Genomic DNA, 21,969 nt, shown 5'->3' on the forward strand with positions numbered 1-21,969 from the left:
TGACTGTTTATTACATGTGCATACGTACATGTCCATTATGCGCAGCTTCAAACTGAAAATCGATACCTTTATTGAGTGATCACATGGTTACATGGGGGTAAGTGCTCATTTTCATATATAAGGGTATATGAAAAAAAATAATATTAATTTTACTTTTTTACGAGAATTGTTATATTTACTTTTTTAATATTAACAATGTCGCAAATTCGTAAAGATAATACAGCTTGTTTACCACGTTTAAAACGTGAAATAGTTGAATTATATAATGAACCACTCAAAGGAATCAAAGTGAAGTTACACGAAAATGATATAACTTCAATGTGTTTAATATTAACTCTCCATCAAGGACCATATAAAAACTTAAGGTTACATTATAATGTTAAGATACCACAGGGTTATCCTCAAATAGCACCTATTGTTACAATACAAACACCAGTAAGACATCCTAATGTTTTCGGAACGTTTATTTGTGCTGATATATTACAAGCTCACCATCATCGTAGTTCTGATTATTATAATGGTGGATATACTCCTGGTTATTTACTTAAATATATTTTTTTACAAATATTAAGCTTCTTTTCTGATAATAATGTTGAACAGGAGTTTGGTTTTGTAGAACAAATTAATTCCGATCACGAAGATTTTAGGACAACTTCTGAAAAAGTTGTAAAAAAATTTGAATGTAAAATATGTGGTTATAATGATTTGAAAGCTTCTAAACCTTTAATGCCAATCCTTACTGATAAGGAATTACAAAAAGAGATGAAAGAGATGGATTCCGGTTGTTCCAGTATATTATCTAGCGTAAAGGTAAACCCAAAAAATATTACCGTGAAAGATTCTTCATACGTTTCAACAACTACGGTAAATGATTTAGATGATGATGCTTGGTTACATATTATAGAATTTTTACCGGATCGTGATATTGTGGTCTTGTCGAATGTTTATGCACGTATTCGTACTCTTGTTCAATTCTATAATATATTAACTCGACGACAATTAGTTTGTTTTTTTCTAAGAAAAACTTTTAGAGAATGCGTTCTTGGAGTTGGAGTAAATGCTATTGGACGAATTGATAAAAGAAAAATTACTATAAGTGAATTTGATCTCTTCTCATATGAAGCATTTAAAGATCATGGTTTACGAGAAGGAATTTGGGGTGGCAATTTCACGAATTTTCTTCCTCTAGTGTTAAATAAAACCCATTTCAATCGTGCTTTACCTATAATAAAATCTTCCTTAATGGCATTACGTGGAGAAATTGGAAAACCATGGAATTCTTCAGCAATTCTAAAAACAATTCCTAGTCTTATGAATACAACTGTGGTCGCCCTAATGAAAGCTTGTGATGAAAGTGGCCAGCCTTCAAGATCAAAAGTTTTAAAAGCTTCTGAGAAAGCATTACAAGGATATTGTCTTTTGTTGCATCTATTATTAAAGTTATCAAAACAATTTCCTGAAATTATTACCGAAGCTGAAAATAAAGTTAAAGCATTTAATCGAGATAGAAGAAATCGTCAGAAATCTTCGACACCTGATTTAGGAGAATTCATGATTTATTTTTTTTTAGCAAAAAATGTTTCCTGGTCTGAATTCGTTCCTTGTTTCTTGAAAGAATTATTATCACGTAACGTAGTTTGGTATTTATGTAAAGTTCCTGGATTAGCATTTCTTGAACCAGAAGATTATGTTTCTAAATATAGAGTGGAAGAAACTTTTACTCAAAGTGGAACTTCATTACGACTGGTTATGTTTCAAATTGCATTCATGAATATGGTTAAAGGAAAAGAAGATGATATGGATAGAAGATATGGATACCCTTCAAACGAAATGAGTAATTCTCTTCTTTCTCTTATCAAGGAAATTTATGCGGCAAAAACCTGGAATGTTTTTTTTAAAGTGATTGGTTTTCCATTACCAGAAAAAAATTGGGAATCAGAAATTTGTGACATGCTAACAAACGCAGTGAGAGATAGTGAAGCAAGTAAATATCACCAAAACCCTTATACAAATAATGAATTATTTTATCTAAGGAGAACAAATGAAGCGAATATTCCTACTCCTAATAGTTGGTTAAATGATGAAAATAATAAAGTCTCTGAAATAGAGAAATATGGAGTCGTGAAATTTTTGACTTTTCAACCAGGTGAAAGAAATATAAGGGAGAATGAAAATAAAAGACATTCCTTTTCTTTTACATCCAGAGGGAATGATAATAATAATAATAATAATAACATTAATATTATTAATGATAATTATGGGATTGGCGGGATTGGTGGACGTGGTGGGCGTGGTGGAGGGCGTGGTGGTCGTGGTCGTGGTCGTGGTTGGCGTGGACGTGGTGGCAATGTAAATATGAACCAAAGACATACGTAATTAATTATATAATAATAATTTGTACAAAATTTCGAAATGCTTGTATAGTGAATTTTATATTAAATAAAGTTTTTTTTTTCAATAAACAAATATTTATTATTTCAGATCATAAAATTTTTGAGCACACATGTTCTACAGCCGTTAAAACCTTATTATTATTATTGGATTAAATTAACGTTAATATTAAATTTCGCTGCTGCACAAAAGATAACAATTCTGAATTAAAAAACCAAAAAATTTGCATAATTAACTCAAAAATAATTATTATTATATCATATTACATTCCATATATTTTACATTTATAATTCTAACTCCTCTTTAAATATGAACTTCTTGTTACAGTATCTAAATAAACTGAAAAAAGACGACAGCGAGAAATGGAAATAATAGGCGTAGATAAAGAATTAAAAAGCGTTAAGCTTTGTGAGAGTAGTAAGTCTACTAAAAGCAAAATTAAGGGAAATATTCTAACTCATAATACAGTTCACTCTCATATTACATAACTTGATATAACAAAGAAAAGTCATACTTCTTGATAACGAATTTTAAAGGAAATTTTCTATAGCTCGTAACTCGAATTTAAATATTGTTATACCGCTATACCAAATTTATTAAGGTGTTGCACAGTTTATTAACGAATTTTATTTGTGTGAAATTTATGTGATCCATTACAACTAACTTAAGTCACTACTCTAAAAATCACTTGACCTGTAAAGTCACGTGTTTATAGAGAGTGAAAATTTGCTCACAAATCTCGCGCCCACATATATTATATTTTTCAAAATTATAATATTCAAAAATAGATAAACCATCAGTATCATAATAAAAGAATTGCAGGGAGAAACAAGAACAGAATTAATAGCTGCTAATTCTAGAAAATATTGGGTTGAATGAGAACAAAACACGTACTCATGATATCGAAGAATTAAGATTATTTTGATTTCGGAGATAAATGAGATTATTACAATAGAAGTCTATAAGATCGTAGTTGAATTGTAGGGTAAACATCTATCCTTTGATATGATTCAAATAAAGGAATATCTAAATATCTATAATTTAGTTGCTTTACAACGAACGTTAAATTAATCGTCACATATTTTTGTCTCTATAGTAAACGTGGAATAACTTCTTCTTTTCTAGTAATTCTACTTACCCATATCGGAGTGTCAATTTTAAAATTACAATGTTTATTCGCATTTATCAATAAAAAAGAAATGATAGGTCCTTTAAAATACTAATAATACATTGTGGTCAATATGTGATGTAAATATACTATTAATTCTCCGCACGTTAATTAATTTAAAAATATAATCAATTGTTGAAAATACTTTTTTAGTTTTGTGATTAAAAGAGTTAAAATAAATCATTGCTGCAATAAGAATTATAAAATTCTTTCGAATACGGTTATAAAACCAGCAATATGACGGGGAATATCAAAGCCATTCATACGTTTGTAATTTCCCAAGAAAAATATCTTTGAACTTCGCCTGTTACAAGATAGTTAGGCGGCCCAACAATATCAAAATGTTGATATGCGATTTTGCATTGCTTCTTTAGTTATAACTGAATCGTGAGTAATTTTCGATGAGATTATTTGTATGATATGCAAATATGTTATTGATCGAATCATTTGGTAATATTACTCTAAAAGGATATACTTTTAAGAGAAAATTATCTTCCACCGATATCAGATATATGATAAAATAGCTAATGAAATAAATCTGCTTAATTCATTTTGCTCATTTTGTTGAATAACAGGATGCTATCTACATGCCTCGCTTCCCAAAAAATGATTTCGTCAATGTAAAAATCATCTCTTTTTAAAATTATTTCTAAAATAAATGGATTGAAGAAGAAATTTAGTTGATTTAAACAAACGATCGGGTTTATCACAACATTCCATAACATATCCAAAGATATTTTTCGTTAAGTTAATTCAATAATTTCATCATTTTTGATTACGGTTATAATTTTGTTTCCTATAAAAGAAAATGTTAGAAAATTTCATTTATATTTTTAAGCTTTTAAAAAATTATTGTATATTGAAAAATACCAGGATTTCAAATACTTTAAGTGAATTTAACAATCCTTTTTCTCAGTAAAGGGAGTTTTAAAACATGAAATTCTTTATATTTGAATTTTCATAAAGTGTATGAGAGATTGGAGAAAGCGAAATCGTACCTTTCTTTTGTTTCATAAAGTTTTTATAACTATCTTTCCCTATAAAAATTTGCAGTCATGAGAATTTTTTTTAATTATATATTATTATTATATATTATTATCAACGCTTTACGAAAAATATTTATAAGATTACCGGAATTGGAACTTTATATGAAACCCTAACTTAATAACTGGTAAAATGAAAAATTCCCCATTTAAGTAGCCACATGAATATATTACATTCTTTGGCAGTTTAAAATCTTTTTTAGATAATAATTTACATAGACTCTAGAAATAAATGGTTATATATTAGCATTCCCCATATTAAAAAAATATTTATCGGACCGCTACGAAACTTTTGATAAGAATTTTGGAATAAGAAAATAAAAAAAAAATGACTCATTCGAGGTTTTTATATGAAAAAGCTATATATTATTCGGAGGTAACTTCTGCTGTAGAGAAGCGTGACAGCGTGTCATGACTAGTGATTACTAAATAATTACGATCTTATATCAAACTCCGATATAACGATGTTGGGTCCGGTGTAAACTCCTGATGTCCTGATGTTCACATGAGTAATACTTTGCTCAATGATTACGACATATAAATATATACAATATAAAGCTGATATGTCATATCGAGTATATCGAGTCATACAGATTATGATAAAAAAAATCACTTACGCGTTTTTTTATAAAAATCATTTTTACGCACTAAATTTCTCAAAAAACTCTTTCTCTTTCTCAAAAAAAAAAAAATTCTCAAACAACCCTTTATACAAAAAACTACAAAAAAAAGTAAAAAATTTATATATAATCCTTCCGCTTTTTTTATATAATAACAAGTGGGAAAAAATGGTGAGGGTAAAAAAGAGGAAAAATCGCAACAATAATGCCAGTTACTTACATAGGACAAGCTTTAAGAAGCGAGATCAGAAGTGACCATCATTGCAGGTGAGTAGGTTTGGATGTTGAGACGAAGGTTACCTAGTCTCCGTTATTCCGTAGTTGCGATAAAGTGGTCATGAGCATAATGGTGGTCGAGGTATACCACTTTGGTCACTACCGTATGTATGGTCACTACAAGTATACCATACAATCACCATCTGTATGGTCACCTCATAGAAACTATATGGTGCTGCAGAGTCACTTACCCACTTTAGCTTCGCCAAACGCTTGCTTAGGCTGGTCCCAACATTCACATTGTATATTTGTAGACGTATCCATTGTTTTCATATTGAACAAGTGGAAAAAAATGGTGAAGATAAAAAAAAAGAGGAAAAATCGCAACAATAATGCCAATTACTTACGTAGACAAGCTTTAAGAAGCGAGATCAGAATTTACCATCATCGCAGGTGAGTAGGTTTGGATGTTGAGACGAAGGTTACCTAGTCTCCGTTATTCCGTAGTTGCGATAAGGTGGTCGTGAGCATAAGGGTAGCCGAGGTATACCACTTTGGTCACTACCGTATGTATGGTCACTACAAGTATACCATACAACCACCATCTGTATGGTCAATTCATAGAAACTATACGGTTCTGCAGAGTCACTTACCCACTTTAGCTTCGCCAAACGCTTACTTAGGCTGGTCCTAACACTCACATTGTATATTTGTAGACATATCCATTGTTTTCATATTGAACAAGTGGAAAAAAATGGTGAAGATAAAAAAAGAGGAAAAATCGCCAATTACTTACGTAGACAAGCTTTAAGAACTATGGTTCTGGCGTTTTCTTTTAACTTTTTTTACATAAAAAACACTGAAACTATGGTTCTGGCATTTTTTTTTAATTTTTTTTTACATAAAAATGCCGGAACTATGGGTTTTGGCATTTTCTTTTATTTTTTTTTACATAAAAACGCCAGTACTATGGTCCCGGCGTTTTAGTAGGTTTGGATGTTGAGACGAAGGTTACCTAGTCTCCGTTATTCCGTAGTTGCGATAAGGTGGTCATGAGCATAAGGGTGGCCGAGGTATGGTATACCACTTTGGTCACTACCGTATGTATGGTCACTACAAGTATACCATACAACCACCATCTGTATGGTCACTTCATAGAAAACTATATGGTGCTGCAGAGTCAACTTACCCACTTTAGCTTCGCCAAACGCTTACTTAGGCTGGTCCTAACACCACATTGTATATTTGTAGACGTATGATTTATGCCCATTGTTTTCATATAGAATGTTCAAGTAGGCAAAGAATATATGACTCTTTGGAATCTCGTAGGCCCAAAATGCTATCTTTCCTTTTGAACAGGCTCAAAGTGTTATTAATAGATTTACGTCTGATGGTAGATGTACAATGTGTACATACTGAATGTAGAAATACGATTTTAGATTAGGACCTATTGGTCCTATCATAATGGTACTTACTTAGCCTTATGTTTGTTCCAGAACTGACGAAATTTTGCCTAACCTACATAATTTATGGAATATTTCTAGTAAATTTCTTAATAACATTAGTAGATCTAAAATTTATTTAATAAGAACAAATGCGTATTGTGTACAAAAGTTAACTTTAACTATAATTAAACATAGGTCATTTAAACTTTATTAATTGTAATAACTAGCTAAAACTAAAATAATAAATAATAAATGTTAAAACAATTGTTTCAGTTAAGACCAATTAATAAATCATGCACGTGCCAATTTTAGTTTCGCAAGTTTAGGCAGTTTCGGAATAGCTGAAATCAAAACTTAAATTGGCGCCAATTGCAAACCAGTTTCGTCCGAAACATTGAATATCTAAGTTTTTTACAGAAAAAGTATTGAAGAATTGAAAAAGTTTGCGACAATATGTGAGAATATATCGATCCAAAAGATCTAGTACCAAAAAAAATCAACTCATGATAAGGTATCGCAACACACGACGCCTTACATGATCATTGGTCGAATCATCGCTCTTCATCCACAAGCCAGATATTTCATCAACAAACAGACTCCAGAGGTCTACAGTATCATCCCTTATAAGAATTACATTTCTCAATGCTTCAACCTCATCGAAGCAGCAACTTATAGATCTCCCTACACCTTTTCAAGCTTACGCACATAACGAATATTCTTTGATCAGTTTAATTCCACAAATGGAGGGTTATTTATTATAATCCAACAACCTCATCATCATCTACGATGCTCGAAGATTTAGAAACTTTATTTTGACGAATCTGTTTCGTCATTTTCTGCATAATTGATGTAGAAGGCTATTTATTATAATTGCTCGACATTCTAATAATGTTGTAGTCTTTAAATTTATTATTTTTTTCTTTGTGATTCGATTCAAGATAAGATTATTGTTTTTATTTTGGATAATTTTTTTTACACATATTATAATATTATTTTGAAACTACAGAAATAAGTGATTTTTTTGGTTTTATTTAAATAATTTAATAAGATATTACTAATAATTAAAGAAAATGAATTAGAATCAATAAACAACCTGCCAATTCAAAGTTAGCAATTATTGTTTTACTGAGTTTAAAATATACGTATGAATGGTTATCTTCTTTCTAATCTTTCCTATAGATGAATTTCTGTTAAACGTAACAGCATTTTCATCAAAAGTCTGAATGTTTTTATTATCCAGATAATGGATTACCTGACAGATATCTGACAGATATCTGATGGATAAACCGATTTGTTATAATTTTAATAATGCGTAAAAAAATTATAAAAAACTTTTAATCAAATATTAAATATTTGTAACTATGAACTTTCATATTAGTGAGCAGCCAATTTCACAGGGTAATGGTTTTCTGGAACCGTTCAGTAATACTTAATCAATCTTTCATGAATTAGTGTTTAATTAAAAGGATAAACTGAAAAGTTTACTAATAAAATTATACATAATTTCACTGGAATACTTATCATGATTTTTGCAGGACACTTAAGCCCGAGGCGATGCAACATAATTAACACACGTGACAAGCAAGTAATCGAAATCAAGTAAAGGGGTTAGAAGAATTATATTATAAAACAAAATGTATTGACTAGTTATTTCTCATACAATAAATAAATAAACTACTTGATTCATACATAATTACATAAATTTCTAGTACTAGATCTATTTAGAAAGAACTTTTTCCCTGTAAAAAAAGTCGATCCGTTTTTTACATTCCGTCTTTTTTCCGTAAAGGCTCATACTTCCGGAATTAATAACCTTATATCACGGAATTTATCGAATTATTTATATTTTCCGTGAATGGATCCGCAAAAGGCTCATTTTTACGGAGTTTTTACAGAAATAACGGATAAAATTTTTTATAGGGTTGACTAAAATTTATCTGCTAAAATTAGCTTAATTTAATATATTTTTAAGCAAAAAAAGTTCGATTTGGGTTCAGAAATTTCGCCAGGTTTCGGAAGTTTCGTCGAAATTTTAGTTTCGGTTTCGCCCAAAACACTAAATTATACAACTCTAAAGACATTATTTTAGCACACAAAGGTCATAAAACATAATGAGGCTGTAATAAAGTAACAAACAATTTGTATATTAGGAATGTGTTTAAATTTCAATCATTATTAACATTAAAGTTAATCCAAACAACAAAAATAGTAATACAAATTTCGGAAGACTGAATTCATTTATGTTTATTACAAAAAAAAAAAATATGTACACACATTTTGTCATTTTCAGGTAAAAATCAAAGTAATAAAATAGAGTTGTTTGATCACCTGTTTATTAGAAATACAAATTGAATGATGTCTGGACTTTTAGACTCTGCTGATTATTTATACGAAGTTAACAAAAATTTTATTCATTACATGTGTATACTTCTAGGGTATGGTGACTATGGTCTCGATGCCATGGTGCTTGTGTGTAATATATATCACATATTTATCACGTGACATGGATGTGACAAAAAGTGTCGGGATTTTGGACAGTACCGGGTATGAAGGGTACGCCATTCATGCAATTCAATCCCTTAATTAGAAATAATTCCAAAAGCTTGTTACAGTTCTTAAGTAATAAATTCAATAAATCAAAAAGTTCCTATAAATAAATAATCTCTCTACAAAATTTTAGCTGTTAAACCATAATATTTTCTAAAATTTCTTGTACTAACATAACTAATTACGCCGACTAAAGAATGGAAATTGCAAAAGCAACCACTCAAAGCACACAAAATAAACTGTGCTATCAAGGCGAGCAACGAATTTGCAAAGAATTTACACCGGGATGGATTAGATCGTGGATGCATTCAATATTTAATGACTCTATGGTAATAAGACAGGGAAAGATGATTCTCTCTGAATTATGTTATATCTTTTAACACGTTCTTTCAATTATTCAAATCCTTCACCAGAGATGAAATATCACTTTATCGTTCACTTAACGGATTAAGTAACGTTGCTAGTGGTGGTACTCGCCTTTACGACAGTATAGTTAATGTCATAAAAACTTTCCATAGTAATGGTGATCGTTCTCGTCCCTGGATTTTGGTTGTCGTGACTGATGGTGATGACAATAATAGCAGTCTAAGTTTTAAAAAATTCTGAAGAAATATCACGACTATTTACAAAGGAATTGTTGGGGTTGGAGACAATGTAGATTCAACGAAAATGGAATAGGTATGTCATTCTTTGTTTTTTATTTTATTTGGAGAAGTTTAGCGTTATATTTCCTTTGAAGCAAGGCATGTTTCGATATTTTAATTTTTAAGTCGTTATTGAATATTATCCTTCTTCAATGTTTTTAAAAACAAAATCAGATGGCTAGCATTTCCAACTTTATACACTTTCCCGTCAAAGATTTTTACCTTCTTGAACTTGTATTCTTGACTCTCGATTAGTCGGTAACTAATCTGCATCATGGGCCGAGGTTCAAAGACGCAGAAATCTCTGCAAATTTGCGATCGATTATGCTCTCTTGATCGACGTATCGGGATCCATGAATAGTGTAGTAAGTTTGCCACACCTCAATGTTTTGAAGGACATGACTTGGAAAAAAAATATTACAGAGGAGATTGGTATTGTGATGTGTGTGGAGAAGATAGTGATAATACGGTAGACTTTTTAATATATTTTGTTTTTCATACTCCGTTTATTTTTTGAAATATTGACTTGACTTTTTTTTTGTAAATCGTGTGAACAGGTATCCCACCTAACTTGATTCTTTCTTCATTTTATTTTATTTATTTTTTTTTTGTAAACAATTTATTTTAAAAAAATTCTTTATCTTCCTTTATCTTATCCTTTTTATTATTATTCTTATGTACATAATTCTATAAGTTTTTTTTTGGCATATGTGGATTATAAAAGTATTCTTATAAACGCTGGATGAAATTATAAGCGTTTTTATAACAGTACAAATTCATATTTCATATTTTATATAAATATTTTATTTCTTATTAAATATGTAAAATATGTGTAAAAATATAAATTTTCTTCAATAAAGCGTTAAAAAGTTATTTTTAAATACAAACACTATCTTTACTATAAAAATGTAAGTTCCTTTAATCTTTTTTATTGACGAAAAATTTCTAGTTAGATGTTACACAAGATAAAGCCAATAAACTCGGACACATCACGTGACGGAACTTTTTATCGTTTAGCATACACATATCACAAGATTGAAACTCAGTAATTTATTTTTTATCACGCATATTGTATTACTATTACTAAAGCTCGAAAATGTGAAATTGGAGAAATTAAAATATTAATAATAAAAATGCTTTATACATGTACGTTAAATCTCAAATAAAATTTCTTCATTAAAAATCTAAGTTGTATGATATAACTTGATTGATTAGATCCAAAATTCTTCTATTGCAATATAAAATAGTAGCATGTTTCCAACTATTTCCATTCCAATAAAGTCTCCAATTAACTTAATTTTTGCTATCCAAATAATGGCTCCTTTATTGTTACAATTTCTATGAAATGATGCAGCATTAAATACATCCCTACTTTGAGCGATATAAGAACTTCATAAGGAATACTTTTAATCCATGAAGCAGATTATTTTTGAAAGTGAAGTATTAGCTTTAAGTTCCATATTAAATTTTAAGACATATTCTTAAAAGAAATAATGTAAAAAATCAAATCATAAAACAAATAATTAAAAAACTAGCGTTTTTTAATACATAACCTAGTAGAAATCGGGAAATGTATTCATTAATTTTAAGGTCGAAGAATTGAATGCTCAAAAATATCAAAAAAAACATGCAAAATTCGTTAAAGTATTGGAAATGCTCTCATAAAAATTTTTTGTTATATTTTATCGCCGTTTTCAAAATAGTATACGTAATTTATTTGTGATTGTATATTCGAATACCAATATTCGCCCGGTTTTCGTCCGTTTTTTGTCCATATTTCGTCCGGTTTTCGTCCGGTTTTCGATTTTCTTTTTTTTTTATTCAATTTAACTGAATACATCATTTTGAAAACGGCGATAATAGAGAATTAACTTATTATTAAAATTTTTTTTTATTTGTGATTTGTATATCATAATCATATACGTGAAAATAAGTAGAGAAATTAATTTAAATTATTACGTTAGAAAATCGTCATTTTAATTGATAAAAATAAGATTTCTTCACATTTGATAAAATGAATTGGTCAAGATATAAAAAAAGATTCAGTAACACCATCAGGATTTGGGAGAATAATTTTCCGAACAATATTCAATAATCTTATAAATAAATCCGCCAATCAATCATTTTTCTTTTATATCTAATGGAATTCATATGAATAGGAATTAATCGAACTATACAAAGCGTTACTAATCATAGAATCATAGATACATTTTCATTAACTAACTATCATAAGGTCGCTCGAAGACAACAGCCCCACCGTTACCCCTATATTCTGATTCATACAGAAGCTACACGAGCCAAAGCACCAAATAACTTGGATCCCAATTTCTAAAGTCTTTTTTCACATGAAAGAATGATTTTGATACATTTAAATATTATAAGAGCGCTCGATTATATACTATAAAAGTTTACCAATTGAATTTTTTTTTTGTTTACCCGGATTTAACCATAGAAATTTCTTTTACTGGAAAAGACCCTTATATACTATGAATTATTCAACTACTTAGTTTTGAATTCATTCCATATCATTCGAAGTAAAACCTGATTTCAAAATCTATAAAAAAGGTAAAGGAGAAGAAAATTTCTAACTTTGTATGATAAAAGAAGAAATAAAGTATAGTAAAAAAAAGTAAATGAAAATATTATCCTGATTACGAATTAATTTAGTATGAAATTTGTGAAAATCGCATGCTTATTGAACGATTTAACGGGCAATCTTTGATCAACGATTCACATGATAACTGAATTACAAATCATTCTTGAATGAATTTATATGAATATAAAAACCCCTTCCAAATGGCTGCACATTATTCGTCAACTAAACATTCGTATTAGTAAACTTAATTAATCGCTTTCATAGCTATTACTAATTTAGTATTGGCGGGTGAAAACGAAAAGTTTCTATAGTAGCGTGGTATAACAGTTATCAATTCGCACATAGATAAGCCACTTGTTCCACAATTTCATAAAAATTTATGAATGTGATTGGAAAATTTTCGATTTCAACTCAAAAAATAACTGTTGGTGTTATCAAACAGTAAATCATACAAGTAAATCATACAACATTACAAATCAAGTTAAAAAAATTTTCATTTTGTCGTCGATCATATGTAGCCATAATGCAAAGTTGCACAAAGAAACTTAGCCAAAGAGATATAATAATTATTATGCAGAAAACGGTCGGAATATTTTCGGTTAACAGTATAATGAATTGATTTTCGGGTAATTTACGGAATAAAATTGAAGTTTCATATGCTGAAACCTATAATAAAATGAATGATTTTTTTCTCATTGTTTACATTTATGATTTTCAACAGGTTTGGATTATTTTGACGATCATGCATGTTATGAAATGACGGCAAATTACGAATTCAGTTTTTTTTTTTCATTTTTTTTTTTCCAGCGATTTAATCACTCTTTTTAAATTGGAATAATATTTACCCGAGAATAAAATTATGATATTTAATACTAACTTAATAAAAATATGTAATTTATAATTCTCTGACCGAAAAAATTTTAAATTTATTTTAAATACAAGATATATTATTTTATTATTATTTAAAAAAAAAAAAAATTTTTATAGTTTTGCATCTAAAAATCAAAATAATTTCCGGTCCCATCCCAAAATTAGTAGCTCATTATTTACCTTAATTTGGTTAGTAGAATTTATATATTCCATTTAAACTCTCTTTTGTAAAACATTAAAAAATTTTTTTATTACAATGTCATACTTTTTTCCTTTAAACGATAAAATTATTCAAAAGTCAAGTTCAAATATCTCTAATAATGATGAAATTTTCTTAAAAGAATTTTTAATAGATTTTTATAGAAAAATTCTTTATATAAACGATTTTAATAATTTTGAAAATATTTTAATCGAACTTATAAATATTAAAAATACGAAAACTATTTTAGAATTAATGAAAAATCATAAAGAAAATGAATTTTGGTTTTCTAGTATTATTGGATTTTTTTATCAATATGGTATCGATTGCGATATTGATAAAGATATTGCATTAGAATTTTATTTATTGGCTATTAAAAATGATGAATCTTTGGATCATAAATTTAACTTATTAGATATAAATAATGATGATAATGATGATTTTATTATGCTTCAAAATATTAATTGTATAATTGGAAAATATTTATTATCATTATTTTATTATAAAGATATTATATTAGATATAAGAAATTTAAATGGTTTAAGTGATTTAGTTATTAATTATTTAAAATCTGCTAGGAAAGGTGATCCAATTGATCAATATAATTTAGGAATTTGTTATCAATATGGTAGAGGTGTAACACAGGATTATAAGAAAGCATTTGAATGGTATTTCAAATCTGCTAATAATGGTTATGCTAGAGGTCAATGTAATTTAGGTTTATGTTATTATTATGGAAGAGGTACAGTTCAAGATTATAAAAAAGCTTTTGAATGGTATTTTAAATCTGCTAATAATGGTTGTGCTAAAGGTCAAAATAATTTAGGTTATTGTTATCAATATGGTAAAGGTGTAAATTTGGATTATAAGAAAGCATTTGATTGGTATTATATATCTGCTAATAATGGTTATGCTAGAGGTCAATATAATTTAGGTTATTGTTATTATGATGGAAAAGGTATATCTCAAAATTATGATAAAGCATTTGAATGGTATTCAAGATCTGCAAATAATGGTCATGCCATGTCAAAAAATAATTTAGGTTATTGTTATGAATATGGTGAAGGTGTTGTACAAGATTATAATAAAGCTTTTGAATGGTATTTAAAATCTGCAATTGATGGTTGTGATTTAGGTCAATATAATTTAGGTTATTGTTATTATAATGCTATAGGAACTAGATTAAATATTGAAGAAGCTATATTTTGGTATAAAAAAGCTTTAGATAATGGAATAGAAGGTGCATATATTGAATTGAATAAAATTTTATCAAGGAATAATTTCATTTATAATAATAATAAAAATAAAGTTAATTACTAACTTTATTCCGGTTTAGTAAAATATGTTTCATATAAGGTTAAAATATTAAAAGGATTTATAGATAATATGCAAAAATAAGGAATTTTATAATGTTATGAATTTATATGATAATTATTAGTCGAGTATATATATAATTAAGGGAAAATATATGTACAAATATTTTAAATCAATTTTTAAATTATGAGTGGAAGGTTTAATACCTAAGATAAAAAAATATATGTTACAGTACATCAATTTTTAAATTATGAGTGGAAGGTTATCTAAAAAAAAAATATTATGTATTAATTATAGATTTGTAAGATATTCAATAATTAAGATTATTAATAACTTCATTTGTATAATAAATTTCAATATTGTTGTTGCGGCATTATAAGAAAAAATAAAAATTATTATTCTCAGGACTTTGTAATAATTAATATTTAATTCGCTTAATTCTTTTACATAAATTCGACGTTTCTTATCAGCTAAACGTATACTTAGCGTTGAAATTAATTACGCCAAATAGAGCTTACTGTATACGTAATCCGTACTGCCATAATTCAAATACCATAAATAGGAAGATTATGCGATACAAAAAAAGGAATCCATTTATATGCATTATTTAATATGTATTTATTAACAATATATGCCATATTCCCTATAAAAAAAATTCTCCTATAAATTTATTTTATTTATTTTATTTTATTTCAAGAAGAGGAGTGAACGTTATCTGTTACATTTAAAGAAGGCGCGGCCGAAGCTTTGCACAAACTAATCAGGTAAGTAGAACTACGTATCTCATTCCACACAAATGCAGAACCTCACCCTTCGAACTAAACTATGCTAGGAGTAAAACTACGCTACTACTAAAATTGAAAAAATTCCTATAAATGATCATTTTTCTAGTTTTTGTTCCGAAAGAAACTCAGACACGTGATCATTTTTCTGAAAAATTTTTTATAGGGATTCAAAATGCCGAGATAATTCCGACGACACGTATAATTAAATGGTTCAAATAATAAATTTAGTAGACTTTTCTCTTATGTTCACTAATATCAGTTCTTTTTACAGAATAATTTATTTTCGATATTCGATAAAATATAAATTACTTTTCAGTCCGTTCTTTCTATAAAATTCGTATTTATCAATTATGAGTATTTACTTTTAGAATTTTATTACACAATATTCATTCGTAATACTACCCTATAAAAAAAGTTGTCCAAACACTGTTCGGTTTTTTGTTCGGAAAATTGACCCCGTTCCGAACATTTACTTGACATATATTGAACAATTATCATGATATTGTACGTTTTTTATGTGGTCGAAAATTCTCAATCTCTGCATCTTGTATTAAATTGTAACAAATATTGTATAATTACGTGCGAGTGTTCGGGAAATCGACCCCATTCCGAATATTTATCAGACAACATTTTTTATAGGGCTAGAGCTTGGGTGCCAAATGCTCAAAACATTTAATTACGTTGTTAGGTAATATTAATTCATGAATTTCGATTTTACCTTTCTTATACAACCCTTTATTACTAAATATATGCGTAACTTAATGAAAATTAAAAATAAATTAGCCTACACATAAGAGTCTATCCATTTTAAAATCAAAGATTCTAAACTATACTTTAATATTAATCTAATTCCATTTCATTTATTTCAACTAAATATCATGAAAATATTAAAATGATTTTAGTTTATATATATTAAAATATTTTACTAAAAATAAAGAATTATAAACTTACTACATAAACCAGAAGATTGAGCATAGTCTAGAGATTTGTTACCATTTTTACTAGTTTGTAATTCCGAACCTAAATAAGTATCATCCCTCATTGATACTACATTTTAATTTTTGTAAATTATCAGGTAAAAAAAAATTAAATTATCAATTATAATGCGAACTATACAAACAAATACCTGTAACTGATTTATTTTTAACATTAATTCCAAAATCCATTCTTTCAAATTCATCTAATACTTCATTAATATTTGGTCTCTGTTCAGGTTCTTGATTCCAGCAATTTTTATAGAGCTTTTCATAATCATCTGGAGTATTAGGAACCGCCACTTCACGAATACCAGTATTAATAGAAATGGCAAGTGCAACTTTATTGTCATGATCTTTAAATGGAGGATATCCACTTGATATTTCCCACATTAATACACCAAAACTATAAATATCTGATGATTTAGTATATTTGTAACTTGGATCTAATATGCGCTTTGGTTCCATATAAGCAACAACACCAAAATTACCAATGTAAACTGTTGAACTTTGGTTATTTTGAAATTTTGAAATACCAAAATCTGTAATTTTAGCATTATTTTCATGAATAACTACATTCTTTGAATGCTAAAATAAAACATATAATTAGTATTCAACAATTAGTATTGAATGTTAACAACTCTTATAAATAATACTTACAAGATCTCTGTGTAAAACATTCTCATTATGTAAGTAATTTAATCCGTCTGCAATTTGAAATGCTAATTTTTTCTTATCGTTCCAAGTCAAATTCTTAAAATTCTTTTTGAGATAATTTTGAAGATCTCCGCCATTAGCGTATTGCATTACAAGAAGATATTCGTTTGTTCTTTGATCTAAAAAGAAAGGTTTATTTCATAAGTAAGGAATTAAAAATATAGATAAAGTAATAAAATATGTTCAATTACCCGTACTAATGCCTAAGCAGCGTACTATTCTATCACAATAATCAAGATGCAAATGTATTTTTAGTTCATGAATAAATGCGTCTAATAAACCATGCTTAATATCAGTAGTATTAGTCAATTTTTTACAAACAACATAATCATTTGTTTTGGTCCAAACAGCTCTTGTAACGTGTCCAAATCCTCCTGCATGAAGTGATACTGCACTTTTTAGTTCATTACAAGGTATGTGTTTTATTTTTTCATACTCTAAAGTATTTTTAATCCATCCAGTTGCATCTTCAAATCCCTTCTCTGCTTTTTTAAACCAATAAATAGCTTTTTCCATATTTTTTCCCACCCCTTTACCACTTTTATAAAAAAAACCGAGTTTATTTTGTGCATTACTAAAATCTTGCTCAGCTGATTCTTTATACCATTTGAAAGCTTTAACTTCATCCTTTTTTATACCAACTCCATATTCATAACATTTACCTAAGTTATACTGTGCATTTTTATTTCCATTCTTTGCTGCTTTTTGATACCATTTAAAGGCTTTTATTTCATCCTTCTCAATACCAATTCCATCTTCGTAAAAAGAACCAAGTTTATTTTGTGCTTCTTTATTTCCATTTTCTGCAGCTTTGTGATACCATTTAAAGGATTTTATTTCATCCTTCTCAATACCAATTCCATTATTAAAGCAAGTACCTAGATTATATTGTGCAGATATATTTCCATTTTCTGCTGCTTTTTGATACCATTTAAAAGCTTTAATTTCATTTCTCTCAATACCAGTTCCATGTTCATAAAAAGAACCAAGTTTATTTTGTGCATTTATATCTTTATTCTCTGCTGATTTTTGATACCAATAAAAAGCTTTTTTCAAATCTTTTTCAATACTAGTTCCATCTTCATAATATATACCTAAGTTAAATTGTGCTTCTTTATTTCCATTTTCTGCTGCTTTTTGATACCAATAAAAGGCTTTAACTTCATCCTTTTCAATACAAATTCATATTTATAATAATTACCTAAATTAAATTGTGCTTCTTCATTCCCATTTATTGCCGCTTTTTGATACCAATAAAAGGCTTTGTTTTCATCTTTTTCAATGCAAATTCCATTTTCATAAAAAAAACCAAGACTATTTTGAGCACTATTATATTCTTTTTCTGCTAAACTTTTAATCAATCCAAATGCTTTGTTTTCCCCATTTTTCGCTGCTTTTTTATACCAATAAAATGCTTTTTTAAATCTTTTTCAGAAATAGTTCCATTTTCATAATATGTACCTAAGTTAAATTGTGCTTTTTCATTCTCATTTTCCGCTGCCTCTTGATGCCAATAAAAGGCTTTAACTTTATCTTTTTCAATACCAATTCCATGTTCATAACAATTGCCTAAATTATATTGTGCATCTTTATTTCCATTTTCTGCTGCTTCTTGATACCAGTAAAAAGCTATTTCTTCATCTTTTTCAGTACCAATTCCATATTCATAAAAAGAACCAAGTTTATTTTGTGCTTCTATATTAACTTCTTCATTCTTTGCTGTTTCATGATACCAATAAAAAGCTTCTTCCAAATCTTTACTTGTGCCAATTCCTTCTTCATAACACAAGCCTAAATTATATTGTGCATTACTATGTCCTTTTGAAGCTGCTTCTTGAAAGCACAAAAAAGCTTTAGCTTCATTTTTTTCAATACCAATTCCCCATATATAACGCAAACCTAATTCATTTTGTGCATCACTATTTTCGTTTCCTGCTGCTTTTGCATACCAATTAAAAGCTTTAACCTCATCTTTTTCAATTCCAATTCCATCTTTATAACATATACCTAAATTTAAAAACGCATTTTTGTTTCCATTTTCCGTTGCCTTTTGATACCAGTAAAAGGCTTTAAATTCATCTTCTTCAACACCTATCCCATATTTATAATAAATACCAAGTTTATTTTGTGCAAAATCACATCCTTGCTCAGCTGCCTTTTTGATCCATTTAAATGCCTCAATTTGGTCATCTTTAACACCAATTCCATTTTCATAAAATATACCTAAACTAAATTGTGCTGATATATCCCATTTTCTGCTGCTTTTTTATACCAATAAAAGGCATTAATCTCACTATTTTCAACACCAAATCCATATTCATAAAAAATACCAAGTTTATTTTGTGCACTTGCCATTATTTGATTCTGATTGTAAGCCTCGAATTTATCCATTTTAATTCCATTACTCTTATAAAACAAATCTAAAATATATTTCATTTCTTTATCTACCTTTTCTGTTGCTTTTTGGTAAAGTTTATTTTGTGCATTGTTATTTCCATTTTCTGTCACTTTTTGATACCATTGAAAAGCTTCAAATTTATCCTCCTTGACCCCAAATCCAATTTCATAGCACATGCCTAAATTATATTGTGCTCTTATATCTCCACTTGCTGCTTTTTGATACCAGCTAGAGGCGTAATTCTTAGCATTTGCTTCTTTTTCTGCTTCGTACGTATCTATTTCCATATCAGTCTCTTCCTCACACAAAATAGTATCGTTATACTCTTGTTCTTCAGGTAATCTTTTAGACATTTTCTAAATAAAATCAAGTAATATTACAAAAAAACTTATGCTTATAGTATTTAGTAGATTTTTATTTGTATTCTATCTTTATGAGTTGTAAACAAAATTTTTTACAGCTCTATATTTATTACTTGCAAGTGAATGTCTGCCTTATAAAATACGTTTCTTTTTGCAGATCGTTTACGCCTAATTGTAACATTGATTGTATTAATGCCTAATTTAGTAAGAAAACAATATACATGTTGTGCCCGAAATCTCAAATGATTACTATATGTGAAAAGTAATTCTTGAAAATTCTTAAGGCATTATAAAGATGGACCGATAATTTAGGCCCGATCGTTGATTTGGGGCAATCGTCAACTTGAGGCACATACACAATGATTGTGATTCATTTAATAGATGGAAAAGGCGTTTCTCAACAGAAGTGATTCTAAAAGAATTCGAAAAATAAATGGTAAACAAATACTCAAATACTTTGTAACAGTATTTAACTTTGCATCAAAAATATAAATAAATAAAAGTGAATCTTTTTAAATGACTAATGCGCATTAATGGAAAAATATCTATTTCATCATTTTTTTATTGTGAATCTTCTAATCTTTCTTTATCTATTCTGGTAGGTTTATTTTAGAATTAAGTGTGCTTTTATTAATACTTTCCTATTACAAATAATTTAATTCATTAAACTTATTTTTTTTTTTTGAAAATTTTGGACAGTATTATATTAATTATTAGATAAAAGCGAATATAAGAATCAACCGATTATATGGTATTACGTGGATTTAAAAATTTATCAGAATCAATTGAAATATAGTACTTATGTTTATAAGAAACCCGGCACAAAAAAAAATTACGAAAAATCTGATACAGTCAACCAACCCCCCTCCTATATAAGAACTCCCCTTCTTAAGGCACATATTTTTTGGTCCCAATTTTTTTATATGTAAACAAGATGTCCTGGCTAAAGTACGAGATTATTGGTTAACGAATCATAGTTGCATTCATGAATCATGATGTGATAGCTGTTAAAATATGAACCGCCAACACGTATGCTGCGTAAGTTGTATTTCCTAAATTGCAAGCATATATTATTGTTTGTGTAATCCTAAATAATTTAACTTTAACCCACTACAGGCGTGGCACTTCTGCGTTTCGGACAGAACGACAAGAAACGCAGACATTGATCCTCGTACTCATGTAAATTATAATTATTTTTATTGACAACGTTAAATTTTAATTTTTTAACGCGTGATGGTTAATTTTTAGTTTGAATTCGGTACCCCGTACCCACGATCAAAATGGATAGGCACTTAATATTTAACCAGGGAAATTGTTTATATCATGATGCGTTTCTTAGAATTACAATTTCTCGAAAGATCCGATTCCGTTAGATTTCTTAACCATTCGAGATTGCTTCCTCAGAAATGGTTGAAACCAGATGATAAAGGTCGAGTTTCTTTATTTATATCTATCTCTATTTCAATTCCCTATAAAATTTTATCCGTTATTTCTGTAAAAACTCCGTAAAAATGAGCCTTTCACGGATCCATTCACGGAAAATGTAATAATTCGATAAGTTCCGGGATATAAGGCTATTAATTCCGGAAATATGAGCCTTTTACGGAAAAAAGACGGAATATAAAAAACGGATCGACTTTTTTTACAGGGATTGTGATTTCCTTCACAATAATTTATTAA

The 21,969-nt window shown here is 28.4% G+C and overlaps 3 protein-coding genes across 3 annotated transcripts; 2 read left to right on the forward strand and 1 right to left on the reverse strand.

Annotated features, from left to right (window-relative positions):
- The first annotated feature begins 146 nt into the window (after positions 1 to 146).
- Positions 147 to 2,484, forward strand: OCT59_020465 (uncharacterized protein). Its single transcript, XM_025309393.2, has one exon. The coding sequence runs from the start codon at positions 196 to 198 to the stop codon at positions 2,374 to 2,376; it is 2,181 nt and encodes a 726-aa protein (XP_025175435.1). The 5' UTR covers positions 147 to 195; the 3' UTR covers positions 2,377 to 2,484.
- Positions 2,485 to 13,796: 11,312 nt separating this feature from the next.
- OCT59_020466 (uncharacterized protein) lies at positions 13,797 to 15,059 on the forward strand (the record flags this gene model as incomplete). Its single annotated transcript, XM_066149206.1, has 1 exon — positions 13,797 to 15,059. The coding sequence occupies one exon, from the start codon at positions 13,797 to 13,799 to the stop codon at positions 15,057 to 15,059; it is 1,263 nt and encodes a 420-aa protein (XP_065990142.1).
- Positions 15,060 to 16,678: 1,619 nt separating this feature from the next.
- Positions 16,679 to 20,280, reverse strand: OCT59_020467 (uncharacterized protein; the record flags this gene model as incomplete). Its single annotated transcript, XM_025309391.2, has 8 exons — positions 16,679 to 16,707; positions 16,790 to 16,885; positions 16,965 to 17,400; positions 17,473 to 17,648; positions 17,721 to 18,662; positions 18,731 to 18,922; positions 18,991 to 19,752; positions 19,824 to 20,280. 8 exons carry the CDS (start codon positions 20,278 to 20,280, stop codon positions 16,679 to 16,681), a joined length of 3,090 nt encoding a protein of 1,029 aa, XP_025175437.2.
- Positions 20,281 to 21,969: the final 1,689 nt, after the last annotated feature.

Source organism: Rhizophagus irregularis, chromosome 3, assembly GCF_026210795.1.
Source record: "Rhizophagus irregularis chromosome 3, complete sequence".
NCBI classification, from domain to species: Eukaryota; Fungi; Glomeromycota; class Glomeromycetes; order Glomerales; family Glomeraceae; genus Rhizophagus; species Rhizophagus irregularis.

Excerpts from the sequence above, each read along its gene's own strand:
- OCT59_020465 (XM_025309393.2), top strand. The coding sequence starts at position 196 with ATGTCGCAAATTCGTAAAGATAATACAGCTTGTTTACCACGTTTAAAA.